The sequence below is a fragment of the Biomphalaria glabrata genome, chromosome 1 (assembly GCF_947242115.1).
Source record: "Biomphalaria glabrata chromosome 1, xgBioGlab47.1, whole genome shotgun sequence".
In the NCBI taxonomy this organism is placed as follows: Eukaryota; Metazoa; Mollusca; class Gastropoda; family Planorbidae; genus Biomphalaria; species Biomphalaria glabrata.
In genome coordinates, this window is record NC_074711.1 from 82,078,532 (window position 1) to 82,100,828 (window position 22,297).

General features: G+C 32.3%; 2 protein-coding genes across 4 annotated transcripts; one reads left to right on the forward strand and one right to left on the reverse strand.

Annotated features, from left to right (window-relative positions):
* Nucleotides 1-2: 2 nt before the first annotated feature.
* Nucleotides 3-11,763, reverse strand: LOC106063284 (gamma-tubulin complex component 4-like). 2 transcript variants are annotated; one of them, XM_056018105.1, is made up of 16 exons: nucleotides 11,561-11,763; nucleotides 8,873-9,011; nucleotides 8,350-8,504; nucleotides 7,408-7,464; nucleotides 6,593-6,672; nucleotides 5,401-5,596; nucleotides 5,039-5,225; nucleotides 4,501-4,628; nucleotides 3,974-4,130; nucleotides 3,492-3,596; nucleotides 3,253-3,370; nucleotides 2,970-3,147; nucleotides 1,537-1,671; nucleotides 1,300-1,416; nucleotides 899-1,038; nucleotides 3-189 (listed from the first exon to the last, which is right to left on the reverse strand). In XM_056018105.1, the coding sequence occupies exons 1-16, from the start codon at nucleotides 11,633-11,635 to the stop codon at nucleotides 183-185; spliced, it is 1,974 nt and encodes a 657-aa protein (XP_055874080.1). In that variant the 5' UTR covers nucleotides 11,636-11,763; the 3' UTR covers nucleotides 3-182. The 2 variants fall into 2 exon arrangements, with proteins under 2 accessions (XP_055874080.1, XP_055874078.1); XM_056018103.1 differs by having other exon boundaries at nucleotides 3-198.
* Nucleotides 11,764-11,816: 53 nt separating this feature from the next.
* LOC106063283 (threonine synthase-like 2) lies at nucleotides 11,817-21,457 on the forward strand. Of its 2 annotated transcripts, none has more exons than XM_056018107.1 (10): nucleotides 11,817-11,951; nucleotides 13,197-13,457; nucleotides 13,582-13,776; nucleotides 13,928-14,080; nucleotides 14,964-15,115; nucleotides 16,140-16,206; nucleotides 16,931-17,076; nucleotides 19,179-19,301; nucleotides 19,406-19,551; nucleotides 20,034-21,457. In XM_056018107.1, the coding sequence occupies exons 2-10, from the start codon at nucleotides 13,235-13,237 to the stop codon at nucleotides 20,245-20,247; spliced, it is 1,419 nt and encodes a 472-aa protein (XP_055874082.1). In that variant the 5' UTR covers nucleotides 11,817-11,951; nucleotides 13,197-13,234; the 3' UTR covers nucleotides 20,248-21,457. The 2 variants fall into 2 exon arrangements, with proteins under 2 accessions (XP_055874082.1, XP_055874081.1); XM_056018106.1 differs by having other exon boundaries at nucleotides 11,942-12,076.
* The last annotated feature ends 840 nt before the right edge of the window (nucleotides 21,458-22,297 follow it).

Consider the following 22,297-nt stretch of genomic DNA (forward strand, 5'->3'; position numbering starts at 1 on the left):
TATAAAGTTTATGTTGTTTTATATACTTCACATATAAACAAATAATAATAAAGAATGAATAAATTCTTTACAGCTTTATGTAACATTTGCAATACACCTATAAATGTACTTGAATATAAAAACAAAAAATATACAAGATATACAATGTCAAATTTTCTTTTTCTGTGTCTGTTTTGCTTTTATCAAGAGAATCAAGAGCTGAAAAAAAAATGTTTTATAGCATGACAATAGTTTGTTAAAATTACTTGTACCTGTATAATAAGAGATTCATAACAAAAAATGTTATAATTTATTGACTGCTACTATTATGATTTGTATTTTAGATATTAGTTAATATGATAATTTGATAAATACATTAGAGATGGGTTTAGCATATTTTTTTAAAACTAAAAATTGAGTTCTGGTGATTGTAAATCAGCTTTAGTTGCACAGGCGGTGTGTGTTATCAGTGCATTGCTAATTTATTACCACTTTTTTCACAGTAATGTTTTAATATCTAAAAAACAAAAAAGTTTACAGATAAGCAATTAGATCATTTTACAATTGCATTTAGAGACAGAACTTTGCAACAATGTTTTATATTCTTGATTTCTTCTTCTTCTTCATCGTTCTCATTGTTATGTTGGAGTGTTCATATGACTAGACCAATACATGAGATGAACTGCGCAGTGGTTTCCAAATCAGGGAGCTCTCCATATAGTTTTCTTTCTATTGGGGTGATTTGGGGCCAATGTCTTATACGGGCCTCTTGGTAGAGAGAGCAGTTTTGGAGGACGTGGTCGGCATTTTCTGGTGATACTCCACATGGGCAGATTTCACTGGTTCCAATTTTGAGCTTCCAGAACATGTGTTGTTCTTGATAATATAATAAAAAGTTTGAATGAAGTGAATAAAATACCTGCCAAGTTGCCCTCCAGTGTTGGTATAATATTTATTAAAATCCAAACGTAACAGTAACTGGGATAGATGGGGTCTGGCACTCTGGCTGCGAACACCTGATAAAATCTTGAAGAGTAAACTGGAATTTCGCTGAAAATTCTGAGAATTAAAAAAAAAAAAGTATGAAATTGTGTTTTTAATATTGTGATAGAATATTGGATGTGTAATACAATAAGAAAAGCATACACTATAAAAGTTATGATTTCACAAGTTTACAATTCCTTTTATGAGAAGAATTTAGGTCGCTCTTATTTTTTCCATTAACATAAATTGCAGGGGGTTTCAGTTAAGCATCTGAAAGAAATTTATCTTGAAGCCTTTGATAGGTATAAAGTTACGTCAGTTTTGTAATAAACTTACCAACTTAATTGACTGCAATTGTTGCATGTCTTTATTAGACATTTGGTTATCTGATGCAATCAAAAGGCGACAAAATTGAGAACACTGGTCCAATATTTCCAAGAGACAAGCAAATACCTAGACGAAAAAAAAAGAAAGTAATCAGTAACCTATTGCTAAAACATAAACAAGTTTTTTTTTTCAGTTTAAATTCTCAATGAAATATCAAGGGTAATGAAAAATCTGGTTCAAACTTACAGTTTTCATGTGTACAAAACTCTGAGCCAGTAAAGATGATAAAAAAGTTTCATGTGCTAGTTTAGCTGCTTCAAAGTCTTTGGTGGAATTAATTTTATCTAATAAAATTTTGTATTGAGATTCTATAACATCAACCTGTAAGTAAAAAAAATGAACAAAAAAAGATATGAAAGAAATTTTGCTAAATTTAATAATTTTTTTTCTCCAGAATTATTATCCAAGTTCTGATGGAATTATTCACTTTGTCCAATGGCAGTACCTTTTTTACCTTTACCTATCCCTTAGTCTGTAGGATCCTCCTCTCTAGCTCTGCAGTCAGCGTCCAAGACTTGCAAGCATATAAAAATGTGGCCATGACCAGGGAGCGCATCAGTCTGAGTTTGGTGCTGAGGGCCAAACCTTGTCTTTCCAAATTATTTTCTGTTTTGAAAGGGCTGCTGTGGACTGCTATTCGGGCCAGTAGTTCATGTTTTGTTCCCTCATCTGAGACAATAGCTCCGAGGTATTTGAAGCTCTTAACACTAGCCAGCTTTTCACCTCCAATACTGAAGCCTCTTTAAATCCCTGTTGGTTATTGGTCATAACTTGTTTTTTTTCTGCATTTATTTGCATGCCATATGCTGCGGAAGTCTTGTCAATACGCATCACCAGATCAGCTAGTTCTTCTATCCCTGCTAGGCCATCAATGTCATCTGCGAAGCGAAAGTTAGGGATTCTTCTTCCTCCAATGCAACCATTGGCAGTACACTACCATATTATCATCCTAAACTTCAGTTCCTTTTTTTTTTTTTTCATTAGGAAATCTTACATTTGGTATAGTATTAGCATGAAATGCATCCCCCTGTTTATATTAAACAAATTTGTACAGAGCAGCAAATGATTTTGATTATGGAATGTGAAAATCGCAAAATGAAATCTCAGTGAAAGAGGACAAAGCACATAGAACTAGATCGAGGAAATATTTTAAGAATTTACAAAATTGAATACAACAACTTTTATTTTTATCCATTAAACATCAGAATTCATTTAAAAAACACATAAAATTGGAGTCTGGAGCTTATTATCTTCCCATTAAACTTTTTAAAACATCATGTTAAGATGAGAACATTTAAGTAACACACTTTGAACATATAGTTTCTTGATAAAAACAAGTTGAATGAAAAAAATCTAGATGTTTAACATGATAAAGCTATTCAAGATTGACTAGCTGTCAGGCCATGAGGTATGCCACCCTGACAATCGTCAAAATGTTTCAAAGTTAAAATCTAGTCCACGTTCATCTCCTGTTGTCTTGTTTGGGCTAGGACATACAAACCTGATGTATCCAGGATGTGAGTGTCAGTTTAACTAAAAAATAGCATTTCAAATCGACAATGAGACATAGAGTTAATTATTGCTAAGAATAAAAAATAAATATATTTTTCAAATTTCACCTGCAAATAATATTGAAGATTATCTATCAAAAAGGCCATGTGTGTTCTGAGTTGCCAAGTTGCACTTGCTGCAGGAGATACAAATGCTGCTTTATTGTTCATTTGCAAACTCCAGCAGAACTGAAGATCTTGTTGTGTGCGACATATTGCTAACAAAAAACGAAATATTCTGTTGTATCTGAAAAAAGATTTTTCAGCTGTAAAATGTAAAGAATCAAAATCAATATCTTAGCTCAATCTATTCATAGATCTTTTCTTAACAAGTAATTTCTTAAAAACTCACTTTTCTAAAATAGCAGGAGTAAAAAAAATATGAAGTGGCCACTGTACACTGTAAGCAAGACCAAGTACACTCCATCCTGTTGAGACTTCATTTTGTGGTAAATTACTTTCCGGTTTCTCTAGAAATTTAGAGTAAAACACAGAGTTCATATACACAGAAATACAAATAAGAAACACTAATATAAAATTGTTAAACTTTAATAGAACATATTAGTATAAAATTATTCTATCTATACTAACTTTTATCTTTTGATGCATTTGGGACTGTCAAGTGGAATCTCTGGAGAAGGGCATCATTATCAATCAAAACATTTCTTGCTGCATGCTGAAAAGCACGATTGACATCTAAAAAAAAGATGAAAAATAGTCCAAAATTTAATTTACTCAAAAAAAGTTTACTATGGTACTTTAATCTCATTGACAGTCAAAAGATCTTGTGTTGTGCCCCAACGGTTCAACTGACTAAGGGATAGGTGAAAGTTAATCTCACTGACTTAAAAAAGACATCAATAGAAAAACAGTTTTGATAAAACAAAACAAAAATTTAAATTTAATAAATTTTAGCAAATGTTTTCAGTCTCTGCTACTTTTTCAAACATTTCTCTAATGTAACATTCTTGAACATTTTTTAATGTAATGCTAAACTCCTTTTTTAATCTATTTTGCGCATCAATGTAAAATGTAAACACCTTAAAAGTCTATTTTTCTACAATGAGCTTTACCAAGTTCTGTGGTCAAAGAAACAGGTGTTCTCAGAAGGTGCTGAGCCTGGTCAATGAATGCCAAATAAAGTTCTCCCCTACCAAGAAGAAAGAAATCTTTCATAATTCTCAGCTGATTGATCAACTCCGCCTTCTCCACCACAAGAACCCAGAGATACTGAGGAGAAGAACAACTGAACATTAAAGATATTTAAGATATAAGGTTTTAATCATGATACATGCAACTATCTAACTTCTTTCAGACCTTGTAACATTGAACAGAACACCTACTCTATCTCAACATACATCTTCTCTGCAATACATTAAGTAAGTAAAGAACAACGAGAAAGGCACACTGCTTATTCATATACTAGAACAAATTGTACAAATGCTCTTAGTAGAACTTGAAATGGGTTGCTTGAATCAGCTAGAAAACCCAAAGAATTTAACCTGCATGAATAAATTAACAATGGATACAAAATGGATGTAATTATCTTCTCTTTTGAAGGAACGTCTTCAATTTAAAATCTAATGATTTAAATGTTCACCTCTGCTGCATGGGTTCTTATTTTGTCAATGATGGTTTCAAAATTAATACTATTGAACTCTGGAAGTTTTGTCAGTTCTTTTAAATCTGAAGCAAATTCATCTTCCCTGCTGCTCATTATTGTACCTGCTAAAAATGATTAAAAATACAGACCATATTAAAATAATTTTGTTAAAAAAACAACAAACTTATTATTCAAGAGCACTAATAATAACACTGTTACTTATATATATAGAAATGTGCATTACAGACCGTTACAATAATATGATAATTAAAGTTATTGGTTATGAGATGATAAGTAAATTAAAGTTCCATATAAAGAAATATGTACATGGAAAGTAAAGTTGACCAGTTAATGAATGAATCTGTTCCTGTCATGCTAAGTCAACTACTAAGACTTCTACTTTCTCCATTTGTAACCCAGGACTTAATGAAAGCTGCCTGAACTCAGCAACTTCCACACCTAAATCTTCAAGTTTATTAACCAAAACATATAATCCCTATCATAGGGAGGATAACATGAAACAAAATTTTAATACCTTGATATGACGACTTCATTTTATTTTTGTCTCTCTCAAACATCTGCACACTTTCTCCAACAAATAAAATTTTGTTAGCAACTCTTAATGGTATGTATGAAGGCAGCAGATCAGCCGATATACAGAATCTTCCAGTATCAGAAGAAGGCTCATCAATCTCTTTAGATTCTGAATCTATGTGAATTTTCTTTTTAAAAGAAACAAATCAAATATTTTAATGATATAACAAATGGAATACTACATTAGCAGACAACGCAAAATAATAATAATGTATATAAAAATGTATACAAAAACAATTACAATGATAAAAAAAAAAAATTAAATGTTTTATACAGTATGGTGTTACAATTTTTGGTAATTACTTGAAGCTGGCTTCCTGTCAATCCCATAATTCCAAGATTTTCTTCTGTTTCATTTTGTGCATCTGATGGAACTGATGCATCTTTAGCACCAATTCTTTTCTGAATGAAGAACTCAGAGTGAGGATCGGAAGTCATGCCATGCAGCATCCATACCGTCAACTGTTGGAAGAACAGCCCATGGCACACATGCAGAATTCTGGACAATATACAAATTCCATAAGCGTATATCCTAGAATAAGCCTAATTTAGATATATTACAGTAGTTTATTGATTCAAGGAGGAAATGTTTTTTGATTTAAAAGATTGATTCAATTCAAATGAAGAGAAATATTTTCAAGCAAGCAGAAGTATTAGAAAAGGCAACAACATGAATTAAAATTAAAAAAAAATAAAAAAACAGACTAAGATTTCTTGAGTCAAATAGTAAATATGCTATAATTAAAAAATCTTATCTTATAAAATACAGACTTTACTCCAAAAGAGAAGATAATTATGTCTTAGGCATTTCATATGTCAATTTAGTCATGCATGTTAATCAGTGACTTAAACTCTGCTAAGTTGTTGGTTTTCCTGGCTGATTCAGACAACCCATTCCATGCTCTAACAGCAGAAGAAGAAGGAGCACTTGTACAAATTTGTTTTAGCATATGGAATAAGAAAGGCGTCTTAATTTTATTAGGTTTTGTTTTTGTAAATTATGGTTCAGTGTTTTAAATATTTGAGCTACTTTACTTTTTCTTCTTCTGTCCTGATGTATCTCTAAATTTACTGATTTTAATAATGATGTTAATTTAATCAGATATGAATATTTGTTAGAATTCTCTTGGTTCTATTTTGTGTCTGTTTTAGTTTCTTTGTTTTCTAGGGTTGAGGGGTCCCTAAAAGAGGATGCATGTTCTATTATTGGCTTAACCAAGGTTAAATAGCATTTTAGTTTTATGTTCTTGTTTGATTTGTAACATTTCTTTTAATAAGCACTAATGCTTTGTTTGATTTTTTTTTATAATTCCATGATAACTCTTCATTTATTATTACGCCGACATATTTAGAGTATCATACTTCAGCTTTTGTTCAAACCTGGCAATTAAAGATCAATTTTGTACAAATTAAAATTCTATATTTTAACACTTAGTAAAAATGAATGATATTTTGCTGATATTCCAGTGAAAGTGTGTTGATATAAATTGTTTACCTGTTCAAAGCACTTTTCACAGTTGGCATGCCCATCAAAGAGTTCTTGTATAAAATATCCAGTATATAACAACCGTGAGCCTGTAAATAGTGTTACAAAGGATTAGTAACAACTAAATTTTCTAACGATAATCTTTTACTATACAACAATGAAAACAAAGCTTTCTACACTAATAAGTGCCACTCTTTAACTAAAATAAAAATAAAGCTGCTCCATCTTGTGGTACACACTAGGAATATTTTTTAAACTAAACAAGATGTTAATGTTGAATTATTGGCAAGCCTCATTAGCGTATTATTAAATATTAGAAACTGAACATTGACATGCACAAGAAAAAAAGGAGACTAAGATGAGGAACAAAAAAGTAATGCATGTTTACTTCACAAGAGATGTGCAAGGGTCAACAGTGAATAATGCACAGATATTGCATCATTCAGTGATTCAGTATCAAGCCTTACATTTGTATTTTAATTGTCACTGCAGCAGTGTCAGATCTTCTAGCACCACTAGGTATTACACTCTTTGCAGGGGCAACATATTCATTGTCTCTTAATGACTAGATAATATCTACTAAAGTCCTTTACATTGCATCATGACTTATTACAATATTTACTTATATTCACATTTAAAATTCCCTTAGCACTTTTAAATTACTTTAATTTTTCCCCAATGCATTTCAGACGATACATATAAATGAACAGGCAATGTAAATATGAATTGAGAACTAACACTGTGCATTATGATAGTCAAATAATTAGTATTTATAAAGCAGTGTTTACTCTGACCCCTACAAATGTTTTATGTTTCCAACAAACCTGGTGAGAAACTATCTGGTCCACGGTCAATGCCAACGCAGGAAACAAAAGGTTAAACTGAAACAACAAAAGTTTGAGAAGATAGGAATTTGATTTTCTGAAACTGTGGACTAAATAAAACAATGACTATTATAAAGTGTAACAGTGCACGTCTGTACATTGAAAACCTAAAGTGTTATTTAAATGGGTAAATCTAGATTAAACAAACATTACCTATACAATTAATTGATTGATGAAATGAATGTTAGGATGTTGAATATAAGATAATGATTTTTAAAATAATGTTAAAGGGATGTTTTTGAAACTGGCAGTAACATAAATGCTTCGTGTGTATTGCTAATGGCTCTTCATTATTACAACAATGTTTATTCAAATTTACAAAACCGAACCGCAGCTACATTCTCCAACTTCCAATACCACTTAATTATCTGCTTCCGCTCTTCAAAACTCAAACGCACGTCTGCCATGTTGCAGTTACTTCCTTTTTCACTCCGGCACTGTGTGTGGTACAGAACCACCTTCACATTTATTTTTCCAATTAGACATTAAGCTTTCCATGTGCTGAAATTTAGCATTGTAGAACGGGAAATAAATTGTCTATGACAGATCAAAGTGTGTATACATTTTTTTGATGCACCCTGTATTTATTGATTTTTCACATGAAAAAATTCCAAAAATTGATAAAAATCTATTATTAATATTAATTCTAACATGTGATGCCTGATTGGCTTAGTGTAGTGTACTATATATTGATTACTGTACATATTTACAGAATAGTACCTAGTTTCATATAATGTAATGTGTGCGATTAAAAGCCATTATGTTGTAAATTAAATATTTGGTTTCTACTTTGCAGATTTCAGTTTGGTTTAGGAAGATAAACGAGGGATCTGTATAGAAACATTACATTTAATTTTGCATCACCAAGGATATCTATGTTACCTCCTGGAGTCTGCTGGATATGTATGACACTGGTAAATATGCATCTTGTAATACTTTTTCCTCAATGTCTAGCAAAGCGTCTCTATAGTCCTGAAGAACGTTATCTAAACCTTGGCAAAGATACTTCAGGTACAATCCATGCAAGTTGTCTTTGTCTGACAAGCAATAGGTTTATTGAAATTATTTCAGCTAATGTTTTTCAAACATTATAATTAGTTATAAAATTAATTATCTGTGATAATGAAAAATCTGATAAAGATATAGAAAAACCCACAAATTCCATCAGCACACTACTTTGGTTATTAAATAGCTCTTATTAAAGTTGCTATCTTTCTTACCCTGGCCAAAGTCATATTTTATAATACATTTAAATACACTGCCTGCTCCAGTTCTTAGAAATAAAAAAAAAAAAGAACTTTAGCATTTTTAATGGTCAGGGATATCAAGCCCACTTGAATGTCTTTAAATAACTTTCAAGCATTAATTTAAATATATATAAAACAACTAAATAATTACAACTCACCTGACTGCTGTCTAGCCAACAAACCAGAACCATAACGTTGAATGAAATCCATAAAATCTTTATAATAAGTTCCTAATTTACATAGCTGATTCAGTACCAGCTCTTCAGAGGCAGAAATAAAAGGCAAACCTGGAACAACCTAAACAGAACAATATTTATGAGCCAGTTAATAAAAAAACATTACCATAAATAAGCCTATGATGACAAAAGTTTAAAATATTTAAGATTTGCTTATTTTTGATCCAACACATCTAACTATACCATTTCCAGCTAAACAATGTATAATAGTAACATTCATGTCAGGTAAGACAAAGTCAATATATTTAGGTCAGAAAATTGAATGAAAAGGATTATTTCAAATTGTGGAAAACAGGTTAGCAATGTTTTTTTATATGTCTTATTATCAGTGGAGTAGCTAGGAATTTGCTATCATTTGGGGGACAGGGTGGCTTGACCTCTTTAGGGGCACTTGCATTTTGACATTTGACATCATGATATGAGATAATGGCGTAATATTCATTTTTTTTTTTAAAAATCCAAACGCTCATTTGGGGGCCCTCTCAAGTGGGGGCCTGGGAGGGATTTTCAAATTCCCCTTCCCCCCCAGCTACACCACTGCATCACAGCTTGTTTTGGAAAGTAGCATTGTCTCCCACAGCACATGTGGCACGTGAGTTCTGAGGAGCCTCTATTTGAACACACAGAAGAAACAGAGTAGAATATATTTTCCTTGAGTTTAATGCTTTGAAACTCAATTCAATAAAAAAAAGTAATCCAGCGATGAACTTTTACAAACATAGACTATTAACTTGACTGACATATATGATATTATAGTTAAGTAAGTAAAACAAAGTGATTGATAACTATCTATCACAGAATAATGACACTGAATAATCTACTCGGCAGGGGCGTAGCTAGGAATTTTCCATCATTTGAGGGCTTAACCTCTTTGGGGGCCCCTACATTTGCGTGGAGGTGTGGTGGCTGAGCGGTAAAGTGCTTGGCTTCTGAACCGGGGACTGGCGTTCGAATCCTGGTGAAGACTGGGATTTTTAATTTCGGGATCTTCTGGCGCCTCTGAATCCACCCAGCTCTAATGGGTACCTGACATTAGTTAGGGAAAAGTAAAGGCGGTTGGTCGTTGTGCTGGCCAGATGACACCCTTGTTAACCGTAGGCCACAGAAACAGATGACCTTTACATCATCTGCTCTATAGACCACAAGGTCTGAAAGGAGAACTTTACTTTACTTTTACATTTTCCATAATATTTAATATTTAATGTAAAAAGCACTAATTTGGGGGCCCCCTTAAGTGGAGGCCTGGGGGAATTAACAGGCGGTAAAGCTAGCTAGTCTAACAACGGATGGCGTACCAACCATGAAATGAAATGGTTTTGATGTAAAGCTACTTGCAAAAATAAGAGAGACTAATGCTAATTTTAAACTTGCTCATTTTCAGTGCACCATTCACCAAGGAAGATTCTGCGCAAAGCAATTACAGTTCCAACATGTTATAATACCGGTTTCAGTGGCTCTCTTTAAATCATCGCTAATTTTCAATGTTTCTGGATGGCATTGGACATGAATTTGATTGTGTTCCCTACTACACAGAAGTCTGCTGGCTCTCATGTCATAAAGTATTGAAGAGATTTTTTGTACTGCGTGAGGAAATCGTATTGTTTCTGAACATAAAAGGTGAACCTGTTGAACATTTCCAAACTGACGAATAGGCTCAGGATTTGGCATTTGCAGTTGATCTCACTGGTCACCTGCAAGACTTGAATTTGAAACTTCAAAGTAAAGACAAAATTGTCACAACTGCGTGTGATGATGTGAAGTGCTTTCAAGCAAAGTTACGACTGTGGTTAAGCTAAATATGAAGAGAAAATTTTGTTCACTTCTCAACATGTCAGGAACTAAAAAGATTAAATACGGCTACAACATTTGGTAAAGATTCTTTCAATGACCGTTTTCGTGATTTCATTTCATTTGCTTCTGGTAATTTGCAAATAGAGCTAATAGAATAGCAGTCAGATTCTTTGTTGAAAGCTAAATATATAGAAGTGGCTGTGCCAAAATTTTAGTTATTTACCTGAACGGTACAATGAATTGAGGAAATTTGCAGCCAGAATTCTAGATATGTTTGCAAGCACTGATCTCTGTGAGCAGTTTTTTTCCATAATGAAATCTACAAAAACATCACACCGTTTGAGATTATCTGATCAAAATTTGTCATCAGTGATGAAAGTGTCAGTAGCAAACAAACTTCAACCTGACATTAATAAACTTGAATCCAAGAAAAGATGTCAAGCATCAAGACTTGACAAGCAAAATAATGTGTAATCATAGTTATGTTTAATTTTCAAATTGTACAACAAGTTTAGCTAACTAAGGGACAGGTATTGTCTATTGTCTTTTGTATTCCAAGTATTGTTTCTAATAACATAAAACTAGTTTAACTAGTAGACTGTTTTGCAACTGGTTTTTGGCCCCCACAGGTCATAGATCTAGTAGGATCATCTAGTAAGTTTTTATGTGGCCCATACACCTTAATGAGTTTGACATGCCTGGTTTAGACAGTTAGTCTTAGTGTTTACAGTAACATACGTAACAATGAACAATAAACAAGTTAACAAGTTTAACAGAGTTATCAGAGTACAACTGACTGAACTGAAGTTCTGAACTTACCCTGATACCTTCATCTGTATGTTTAAATATTCCTCCATAGTGACCTTTCAGGGCTAAGAGAAGTTCGTGATTCATTTATAAATATATCTAGATTTTAAATAGGTATAGATCTAATAATCTAATCTATAGATCTATTAAATCTATAGTTATAGATCTAGATCTAGAAATTCGACTTGTAATCTGTAGTCAAAAAATTTAAAAATTAGTCAAGGGACACTACTCTAGTGTATTAAAACAAAAACAAACACTAAACTTCACTAAACACTGAAATGGTCTAAAGTTCACCATCTCACTGACTCTCTGTCTAGTCTCAGACTCTACTGATTCTCTAGATCTAGATCTTTACTCTAGACTAGAGATCTAGATCCAAGATTCTGTGTAGTGTACTGTTGTGTGTGTATTTTTTTTTAAATCGTAAAGTTCAGTTTTCAAATTATGGATAAATCATTAAATCATTTATTAATTAAATTTAAATGTAGTGCATTGAATATTCAATATGAATTATGATCGAAGACTGTAAGTGTAACTGTAGGCCTACTTTTTCCATTCTTGGCAATACTTTTTAAACTGTCAGTTTTGTATGTATGATCATGGTTACATGAATATTATAAACAAGCAAAACAAACATTAAATAAATGAAAGTCATAAAAGATATATACACTTTTTTTGTAATTAAATTATTTGTGGTATTGGTTATGTTCAGACTAACAATGCCTTTTGATAATCATAATGATTTTTATCATTTTATAAGTATTATAACACTAGCTAAATCCCATTTACCTAGTCCTAGGCCTATAATCAAAAAAACTTTTTATAGTAAGGGGTCGCCACCTAGAGGAAAATTGTATTGGGGGTCGCGGACTTAAAACCGCTGGTCTAGACTCTACTCTAGACTACGTCACTAACTAAGATGTCTAAAATTACACTAGGACTAGACGGAATTAGATTTCTAAAAATGTAAAATGTCTAAAACTGATTTATGATTCTATTTAATAAACTAGATTCTATGATCTCATCAGACTTATCTAAATCTAGATTTTCAAATCTACTTGATTTGGATTTTTATTTGATCTATTCTAGATCTAGAATAGAATTTGAGTCTACTAATCTAGTAGATCTATTATCAAGATTTATAGACTCCAGCTCTCTTCCAGAAAAACAAAAATAAATTTTTAAAAAGGACATCTATAGGCAATCACACATTAATTCTGATCCTCCTAATGCTTACTTTCCTATTAAAATGTACTAATATGTATATGTCATGCAGATTATTGTTAAACCATAAAACAAAATATGTATGTGTGAGAATTCCTAACAATCCGAGGCTACCTACGAGTGATGCGTGATGTGTGAATATTCCTGACGTGTAAAGGCTATAAGATGAGTTTGTGTAACGCAACCTGCCTTTGTCATCTTTTTTATCTGTGTTCATCTCAGCCCACCTAGGTCGAGTATTCATCTTTAATGTTCCTTTCTTTCCAAAGTTTTGTTAGAATCATTCTTTTCTCACATATCCCAGCCATAAGAGACATTTGGGTTTAACAAGTAATTTTCTATACTAGCTACATGCAGTTGCACTTGTTTGTGCAATCATTTTAACTTGTGTAAACTGATAATATTTCTGTCATTTACTCAGCTTTACATTCGTCCAAACAATCTACCAATCACACAATCATGAGATACCAGAGCACAAGGGGAGGAGTTCAAGATGTTGAGTTCAAAGATGTACTTCTTTCTGGTTATGCCAATGATGGTGGCATGTTTCTCCCCATGTCTACACCGACAGTATCTTCTGCTACACTTCAGAAATGGTCAGCGCTTTCTTTTGAAGACCTTGCTTATGAAGTCACATCCTTGTATATTGAAGAAAAAGACATTCCATCAACAGATTTAAAAGGTATTATGAAGTTTTAATAAGAAAGAATGCAAACTGTTAAACAAGTTGTTTGCAATAGGTGTATAACATACTAACTCTAAAATCAGGCCTTTGTATTGTTTTCATGTAAGAATTTCTTTTTCAGATATTTATCATAAAGCGTTTTCAACATTCAAAGTTCCTGATGTAGTGCCAATTAAAAAATTGTCAGACAGATTAACCATCGCAGAGCTCTTTCATGGCAGAAGTTTGGCTTTCAAAGATTTGGCAATGAGCTGTCTAGGCCAATTTTACAATTATTTTCTAACTAAAAGTCAAGAACACCTGACTTTAGTTGTCTGTAAGTCTGTTCTTCATTCTGATGCTTATCCTACCATTTAACTGAAGTAGAAATTTTTTAATTGCTTCTGTTCAATTGTCGAATACTATAAATAACAAATGACACTATAATTAATTAAATCAACATCAAACTATATTTTTATTTCTTTCAGGCACTTCTGGAGATACAGGAAGTTCTGCCATTGAATCAGTTCGTGGGCTACATTTAGTAGACATTATTGTTATTCTTCCGAGAGGACGCTGCACCCTCATACAAGAACGCCAGATGACAACTGTTCTCGACAACAATGTCCATGTGTTTAGAGGTATAAAAGCTAACTATTATTCAATGGGAAAGTAGCTACATTAGTGGTCAATTTAATTATAGTTTTGCTAATTATCAAGACAGTATGGTTTGCCACCCTCCCCTCCCCCCACCCAAAAAAAAAAAAAGCACAATAATAGGACAAAATAAAAAATTCCAACGAATCACAGTATTTCTTAAACATGCAAGTCTTCATCATGAACAAGGCAGAATTTTATTCGCTCAGTGTTAAAAAAATAATTTTAAGTCCTAAAAAATATTTGGATTGTAGGAACAAGAAGAAATTATATCCAAGGACAGAGACATAAGACAGAGGGGAATGGAGAAAGATGGTCCACAGATCATGTGTAGTGCCCCAGTGGTTCAGCAGACTTAGAGATAGGTGAATGTGTAGAGACAAGAAGATAGGAATGACTTATTATTAAAGTTGTGGTTATTCATTTGGAAAAAGAAGCTCATCTGTTTTATTTAGGTGAGCCTTTGCTGCCTTACAGTGCTAAAGCATTTAGGAGTCATCCCTAAGGAAAAAACAAAAAGTGGTGCCCCTTAGGCCATTCTCTCTGTGTTATTCTATCTGACAGCTCCTTCAACTAAGTTGGCTCTAAATGCAATGCTTTGTATTCTTTTGGATCACACCCTGATGAGGGGCTGCTGTTCCATTAGCCCCTTTCAAAAGCACATATTGGCTAGCCCAAACCTCCTCCAAGATAGGAGCTAGGCTTTGAACTTAGGACTATCATTACATCACGCAACCAAGCAGCTTGCCTGTTCAAAGTAAAAAGCTTTGTATGTCTGCGCAACAATTAACATTAGTTACATAGAAATCTAACATTAAAACCATATACTTTTTGTCCTAAACAGGTCCTTTTTTTGTTATCTTTTAGCTGATGGTTCTTCAGATGACATTGATTTGATTGTCAGGAAACTATTCGCTGATTCAGAGTTTGTCAGAATGCAACATTTGGCATCATCAAGCTCTCTCAACTTTGTGAGAATACTTATACAGATGGTTCATTTCTTTTATATCTACTTGAAGGTAGCTAATGCTATATGTAATGTTTATTTGAATAATCTTCTGGAAGGTAGCTTTTCTTCTTAAACTTAGGAAGTGCTAAATATACCCTTTTTTTAAAAATAGGAACGTCATATCTAGTCTTAATGAATCATCTAATAGTTTGTTCTTTAACTCATTTTAATTCTTAAAATTTGTTTTTTTATATATATTGTCTGAGCTAAGTTTCTTAATAATTAGAATATGCTTTATAAAAGTGAAACTCCTTCAAAAAAGTATAATAACTATTTATTACAGAAAAAGATGAAAGAAAAAAGTAAAGTTCCCCCTAAAGACCTTGTGATTCATGGGGCAGATGATTTAATGATCATATGTTTTTGTGACCCACAGTTAACGAGGGTGTCAATGAGCCAACACAATGACCAACCTTATTTACTTTTCCCAAGCTATTGTTAGGTACCCATTACAGTTGAATGGACTTGTAGGCACCTTAAAAAGCCTGAAAATTCCAAATCCCAGTCTTTATTGGAATTTGAACCTAAGATGCCTTGGTTTAAAAGCCTAGCACATTACCTAATTTTTTTTTTATATTTGTGTAAACTATGGTAAACTTACTTATTATATTTTCATGTAATAATTGTACACTAATATACATGTCTATATTAGAACTTGTATTTTATAAAAAATCATCTCAGTAAATAAATTTGATTTCTTTTTGGTGTCTGGTACTTAATTGATCCCCTGTAGTGATGGGAACTAAACTAAATTTAAAAAGTTAAACTAAAACTAAGTTTCAACAATGCTTTATAAAAAATTTATTATATTTAGGATTAAGTGATTAGGGATTAAAAGACTGGGGATAAAATGACTAGGTGATTAAGTAAAAATGATTTTTGATTTTTATCTCCCTTTCTTTTTCAAACTCCAACTCTGAACAAAATGTAAAAAAATATCAAAAATTTTTTTTTTTATATTATGATTTTAAACTATTTTATACAATAGAAATTATTATTTTACCTTTTAGACTTGTTATTATTTCGCCACTTAGATGTGTCCTTCAGCTGATGAAGAAGTTGAAATGGTTTTACCCACGGGAGGTGGTGGTAATATAACAGGTAATTAAGCTATTTATAAAATAATTGCCTGTCTTGTTATATGCTAAGAATTTTACTTTTGTCTTAGCTAGGGCAGTGTAACTCAACATATGTGATATGGGATATTCTTAAAATAGGTCTTCATGTGTAGTTTTGAAGAATGATGTTTTGAACTAGAATATCTTTCTTAAAAAATATAGTTCATCTCCTTTCAATGTGCTTTGTTCAACTAGAATTTAATATCAAGAAGCTCAAGTAGGCAATGGTTTTGGACATAGAGATTTTTAGGTTGCTTTGATTCCACTTAACTAAAATGGTTACCTGTCAAATGTTGGGGACACATGACTCCCTTGTTAACTGTCGGCCATAGAAACACAAGCTTTACATCATCTGCTCATATTAACTTTCTGCCTCCTCACTAAGAGCAATCTACAATCTTTTAGCTAAGAACAGGACACAAACCTCTGTTAAATTACCCTCTTAACAAAATAAATCCCACACACCTACCCCTTTGTAGACACTGCTCAGCAAAAAGCTGGCTTGAAGAAGAGAAGAACATCATCTGCTCCCAGCGCAAGGTCTGAAATATTAGCTAACTAAGTAGAACATGAAAACTAATGAAAAATTTATTTTGTTCTCTTTAAATTATAAGCAGGTTTATTTGTTGGAGCAGAGATTATTGTTAAACATATTCAAATTTGTATTATCTCATACATTTCTGAAATAAATTTTGTTTTTTCATCAGCTGGCATCATTGCCAAACAAATGGGCTTGCCAGTTAAACTTGTCTGTGCTGTTAATCACAACAATATACTTTCTCGCATCATGAAATCTGGCCACTGCTTACTTGGAGATGTGCAAGTGACCATTGCCCCAGCTATGGATATACAGGCTAGTCAATTTTTTTGTTAATTTTTTTTTTTTAATGTTTTAATGAACATTAACTTTGGTAAAATACTTAACATTTTATCTTTAAAAAAGAGCTACAGCATTTTAATTTGCAATTTCTTATTGCAATTTTAAGTATTTAATTTGCTGTCATTTTTTAAGCTTCCTACAGCTAATGGAGTTTGATTAAATTATTTTTTACGAAATGTCACTTGACTACAAAGTTACTGGGTCCTTGATATCCTTATCTTATGCTGTTCTAGGTTTATTGTTTTCCTGACTAACTCAGGCTTAGTTCTTATTGCTGGAATACCATTTAAAAGAAAGTATTGAAACAGCTTTTTCATAGCATAACAATTATTTTTTTATTTTTTTTTAAATGGTATTTTATTAGTAGCATTTCCATCATTTAGTGTTTCATGTATTATTTCTAGCTTATTTTTTTATCTTTTTGTCATGGATGTCTCTTACTGCTACTCTTGCTCTGAATATTTATCATTTATTGTAGATATTCTCAAATTTGTAGCTATTCTATTCTATTTTTATAAAATGATTATTGTAATTTTGGTATAAGGTTTAATAGTTCTTACTAGATTTGTACAATTTCTTTTTAAAGGCTAAAGCTTTGGTCATTATTTTTCATTAACAGACATTTTAAGATTGCTACACAGAATTATTTGATTTTGTAGTTTAAGTCAAAGGTTTGCATGGTATTTTTTGTTTGTTTGTTACAGTTAATTTTGTGTATTGTAAGATGTGCTACAAATAGATTTCTGTATCTCTACTTATTTGTTCTTTTTGCAATATTTTAGTAGCCAGGTGAAATACTGCACTCCTCCTTAATTTTGGGACTCAAAGACAAGCTTTATTCTTAGTTTCTTTTTGTTTTTTTATCATTTTTATAGTGTAGTGGGCCCAAGACTGAAAACTTAACTTATGGTTATTATCTTATATAATACAGACGTTACTTCAAAAAAGAAGATGATTATGTCCTACGCGTCATGCATTTAGTCATGCATATTAACCAATGACTTAAATTCTGCCAAGTCACTGGTTTTCCTGGCTAGCTCAGGCAACCCATTCCATGCTTTAATAGCAAAAAAGGGAAAAAGGAGTATTTGTACAAATTTGTCCTAGCATATGGGACGAGGAATGTGCCTTTATCTTTGTGTCTTTCAGAGTATTTTATTAAATTTTGTTTTTGTATTTGAAGATTATGGTTCAGTGTTTTATGTATAATTGCTACTTTACTTTTGAGCCTTCTGTCCTGAAGGCTTTCTAAATTTAGTGATTTTACTAAAGGTGTTACTCTAGTCAAATGTGAATATTCATTTGTTATGAATCGCACTGCTCTATTTTGTGTCTGTTCTAGTTTCTTAATGTTTTCTTGAGTTGAGGGGTCCCAAACGGAGGGTGCATATTCTATTATTGGCATAATGGTGTAGATATAAACCAATTTTGATTCCACGTTGCTTTATACTTTTATGTAATCTTTTATACGTACTCATCTTATTTTGAAGTAACATCTGTATTATATAAGATAAGTCAATTCCTGGATCAATTGATGAAGTGAACCAGTACTTCCTATACAGAATCTGGAGATGTACCTTATTTTTTTGACTTGTTCATTTCAGACTTTCCTACAGCAGTGAAGATATTCTAGCTGAAACCTTGTTATGGATGGCAGTGCATGACTTGTGAAGACTGGGATTTTTTATTTCGGGATCTTTGGGCGCCTCTGAGTCCACCCAGCTCTAATGGGTACCTGACATTAGTTGGGGAAAAAGTAAAGGCGGTTGGTCGTTGTGCTGGCCACATGACACCCTAGTTAACCATGGGCCACAGAATCAGATGACCTTTACATCATCTGCCCTATAGACCACAAGGTTTGAAAGGGGGAACTTTTTTTTTTTAGGGCATGACTGTAGGCAGGGTTCAAACTCTAGACTTTTGTTATCAATTTGAAATATCTTATTACTGAAAAGCGTTAAGGCTTTTTTTTTTCTTTTTATATCATTAGCCTTTAGCACACATGCGCACAAGTTTAATTTTATTGAATCATAACTAAACGGAGATCTAGAAAATGACCTTCATTTTAATTTCAGTTTGCTTACAACCTTGAAAGGGTGTGGTACCTCATCAGTGGTGGCAGCAGTGAGACTGTCAAAACTATCATGGCAGACGTAGATCGCAACATTGTGAATGTGCCAAGTGACATTATAGCATTGGTACGAAATGATCTTAATTTTAAAGTTAATTAACAAATGAACATTCATTTTTGTCCAAAGCATTTTGATATAAGTAAATTAAGTAAATGTTCTTTGTTTCACAGATGAATTCTTTGATCAAAGTGTATGTGGTCTCTAATGATGAAGAGGTCAAGGATACTATCAGGAGATGTTGGAATGACAATGACTATTTTATTTGTCCACACACAGCTATTGGAGTGTCTTACATTTATGCCGAATTGAACTCAAGGTTTTCAAACATTTATAACTATTATTTAACCAATTGCTTTTTTAAAGCAGCTTGATACATTGCTGTACTTGTATCAATTGGAGACATTTTACTCTGAGCAGACCTCACTAATAATCATATTTCATTTTACAAAACTCATCACTCTGGTATTTACAGAACTTTGCTAACAATGGAAAGTTTGCTGACTTGAATTCTTACTTGGCAATATCTACTAGAAACACAGCATAAGATTTTCTCATAAAATTATCTCATTACTTAGCACTGATCACATTACATCATTACTTAGCACTGATCTCATTATTTCATTACTTAGCACTGATCTCATTACTTAGCACTGATCACAAAATGCAGCAAAAAAAATATCAGCTATTTCCTCCCATTACAAGGAAGGCAATTTTTTTTCTACGTTGAGTTTCACCTTTACTTTTTACATCATCTCTTTTCCACATTTTCCCAGCTGTCATTTTATTTTTTTCCTTCAGTTCTAACAAGCAGAAGTCAGTTGTCTTAGCAACAGCATCACCCTTAAAGTTTCCAGATGCTATAAAAGCCTCAGGGTTGTCACCACCAACCAGTGAAGCCATTGAGGATTTGTTGACAGCTCCCACCAAGTATACAGACTTAGACTTAGGTCTTGATTGGACTTCTATTGTCAGAAGAAAAATTGAAGAAATAACTTTGTCAAGAAAAATATAATCATGATCATGGTAGAAACATCTCATATTAATATTTGTGTTACAAATGATCAAGTCTAGAAAAATTTTTTTAAGCAGTTCTCTAAGCTCACAAAAATATAATGACCGTACACCATTTCAATTAGCTAATCAACAGTTCCTATATTTTGTTCACTAGATACACCAAAGATGAAACTCTCCAATGTTGACGTATTTATTGTAGAATTGTCGTTAGGTATCTCATAGAATACAATTTTCTGTTACAGAGTGTCACTCCGACAACTTGAACAATTGTTATACCACTGAGTATTTTATAATTTTTAAGTTTTAAAACAAGTCATCCAAGATTTACATTTATATATTTATTTGAATTGTAAAACTATGTGTTGAATGAATGGCATTGTCTTTGATTCCAAAAATTAAGGATGGGTGCAGTGTCTCACATGGCCATGAAAACCCAGTTTTGACCTGCATATTTTCCCACATCAGATGCAAACAAAACCCTTGCCCGGCGTGGGTATGTTTGATTTCTTTACTTCATCTACAAGGGCTTTTCTTTGGGCCTCAAATGTCCATCGTCATTGAGGGCTAAATGGCGCCTGAGTTGATCTATATAGCACAATGAGTGTGTTGAATAAATGGATGAAAAATGTGAAAACTCTAATGCTGTTACAGTAAGATACTTTGAGATTTGCTGTCAGGCTTCTGCTGCAATTTCTAATTGTATCCATTTACTTTTTCACTTCATATCTACAGAACTAATTTTTTCATTGTCAGTTTTAAAGTTTTGATGGAAAAAGTTTATTTTTATAAGATTTTCTGCACTCATTAGACTCAAGTAAACATGTAGGAAATATTTCCTTAAAATTCAGGGATTACTAAATTAGTTGCTCTTTTAACAGACTTTTTTTTTTTTTTTTTTTTTCTGAAAAAATGAATTTTTAAAATTAGTGTCAGTTTAACTGCAGAACTTCTTGAAATAAATGAAAGTAGCCTAATATCCGTGAATAAATGTGCGATAGTTTTATGTGTATCATTTGGTGAAGCCTTGGCTGATTCTGAGAGAACTATGGAGTATGTTGGCTATCCAATTTGTTGTTCGTCAGTTATAGTTACAATTTAAACTTCACATATTTCATATAAGCTCAATTGTATTCCTCTACTCAATGTCCATAAAGTAATTGTTGATCTAAGAAAAAATGTTCCTGAATAATAAAACAACAAAATAAATAGATCTTTTAGTAGTTTTGTTTTTATAGTTTTTTTTTTACTTTTTCTTTTGGTGTAACTTGTAGTATTGAAAGAAACATTTTTTTTTAGATTATTTACTTTTTGACTATAGAGGCTGGCCTGAATATTTCGCTTTGTTGCTTCAGTTTTAAGTCCCATGGCTTAAAATGAAAACAGATTTTTCTCATCCTATGACCAAAAAAAAAACCTTAAAGAATTGGCTATCAAAGAATATCATTAGGAAAAACAATTTCATCCAAAGGTGGACTCGAAGCTTCCGCGAACACTGACATAATCTGGGTATCACTAGCCTGATTCTTGACTTTGTTCATTTTATAGGGTCCAAACCTTTAGTAACAATTGTTTCACATTTGGTTCTTGCAATTGTGTATTTTTGGGTCATATATTTCTTAGTGTCACGTACACTATGACCATATATGGTAACAGTTTTGAGTTGTTCGCCGACACAGCTTGAAATAGCTGGAAAAAAAATCAAGCATGTAATTAAATGAATTTCATTGGTTTCAAAATATTAATTATTATGTAGATGTTGCATTTATTGGTTGGTTTTGCAAGAGAAGATTGTTGATCACGTGATGACGCTCTAAAGCCCGGATGAAGCGTGTAGCTCCAAGTCAGTCTTGTACGGAACGTGTTAGTGTAAAGATGTACTAGAGTCGGTTGTAAATATTTGTAGAGATAAGATCTAACTTGTATGTAGTTAAGAATATATATTTTATTCGTATCAAGACTCAGATACATTATTGAATAGATCAGTTATTCAAGTACATTTAAGCATTGTAACTATTTTGTGTATAGTGTTTTCAAGTTATTAATTAAAG

Bases quoted from the DNA above. Each gene is read 5' to 3' on its own strand.
- LOC106063284 (XM_056018105.1), bottom strand. From the start codon at position 11,635: ATGAATCACGAACTTCTCTTAGCCCTGAAAGGTCACTATGGAGGAATA. The intron at 9,012-11,560 runs GTAAGTTCAGAA...TGTTCTGTTTAG, and splicing joins ATACAGATGAAGGTATCAGG to GTTGTTCCAGGTTTGCCTTT. The intron at 7,465-8,349 runs GTAACATAGATA...TTGTTGTTTCAG, and splicing joins TATCCAGCAGACTCCAGGAG to TTTAACCTTTTGTTTCCTGC.
- LOC106063283 (XM_056018106.1), top strand. The intron at 13,458-13,581 runs GTATTATGAAGT...TTTCTTTTTCAG, and splicing joins TCCATCAACAGATTTAAAAG to ATATTTATCATAAAGCGTTT. The intron at 15,116-16,139 runs GTAGCTAATGCT...TTCGCCACTTAG, and splicing joins TCTTTTATATCTACTTGAAG to ATGTGTCCTTCAGCTGATGA.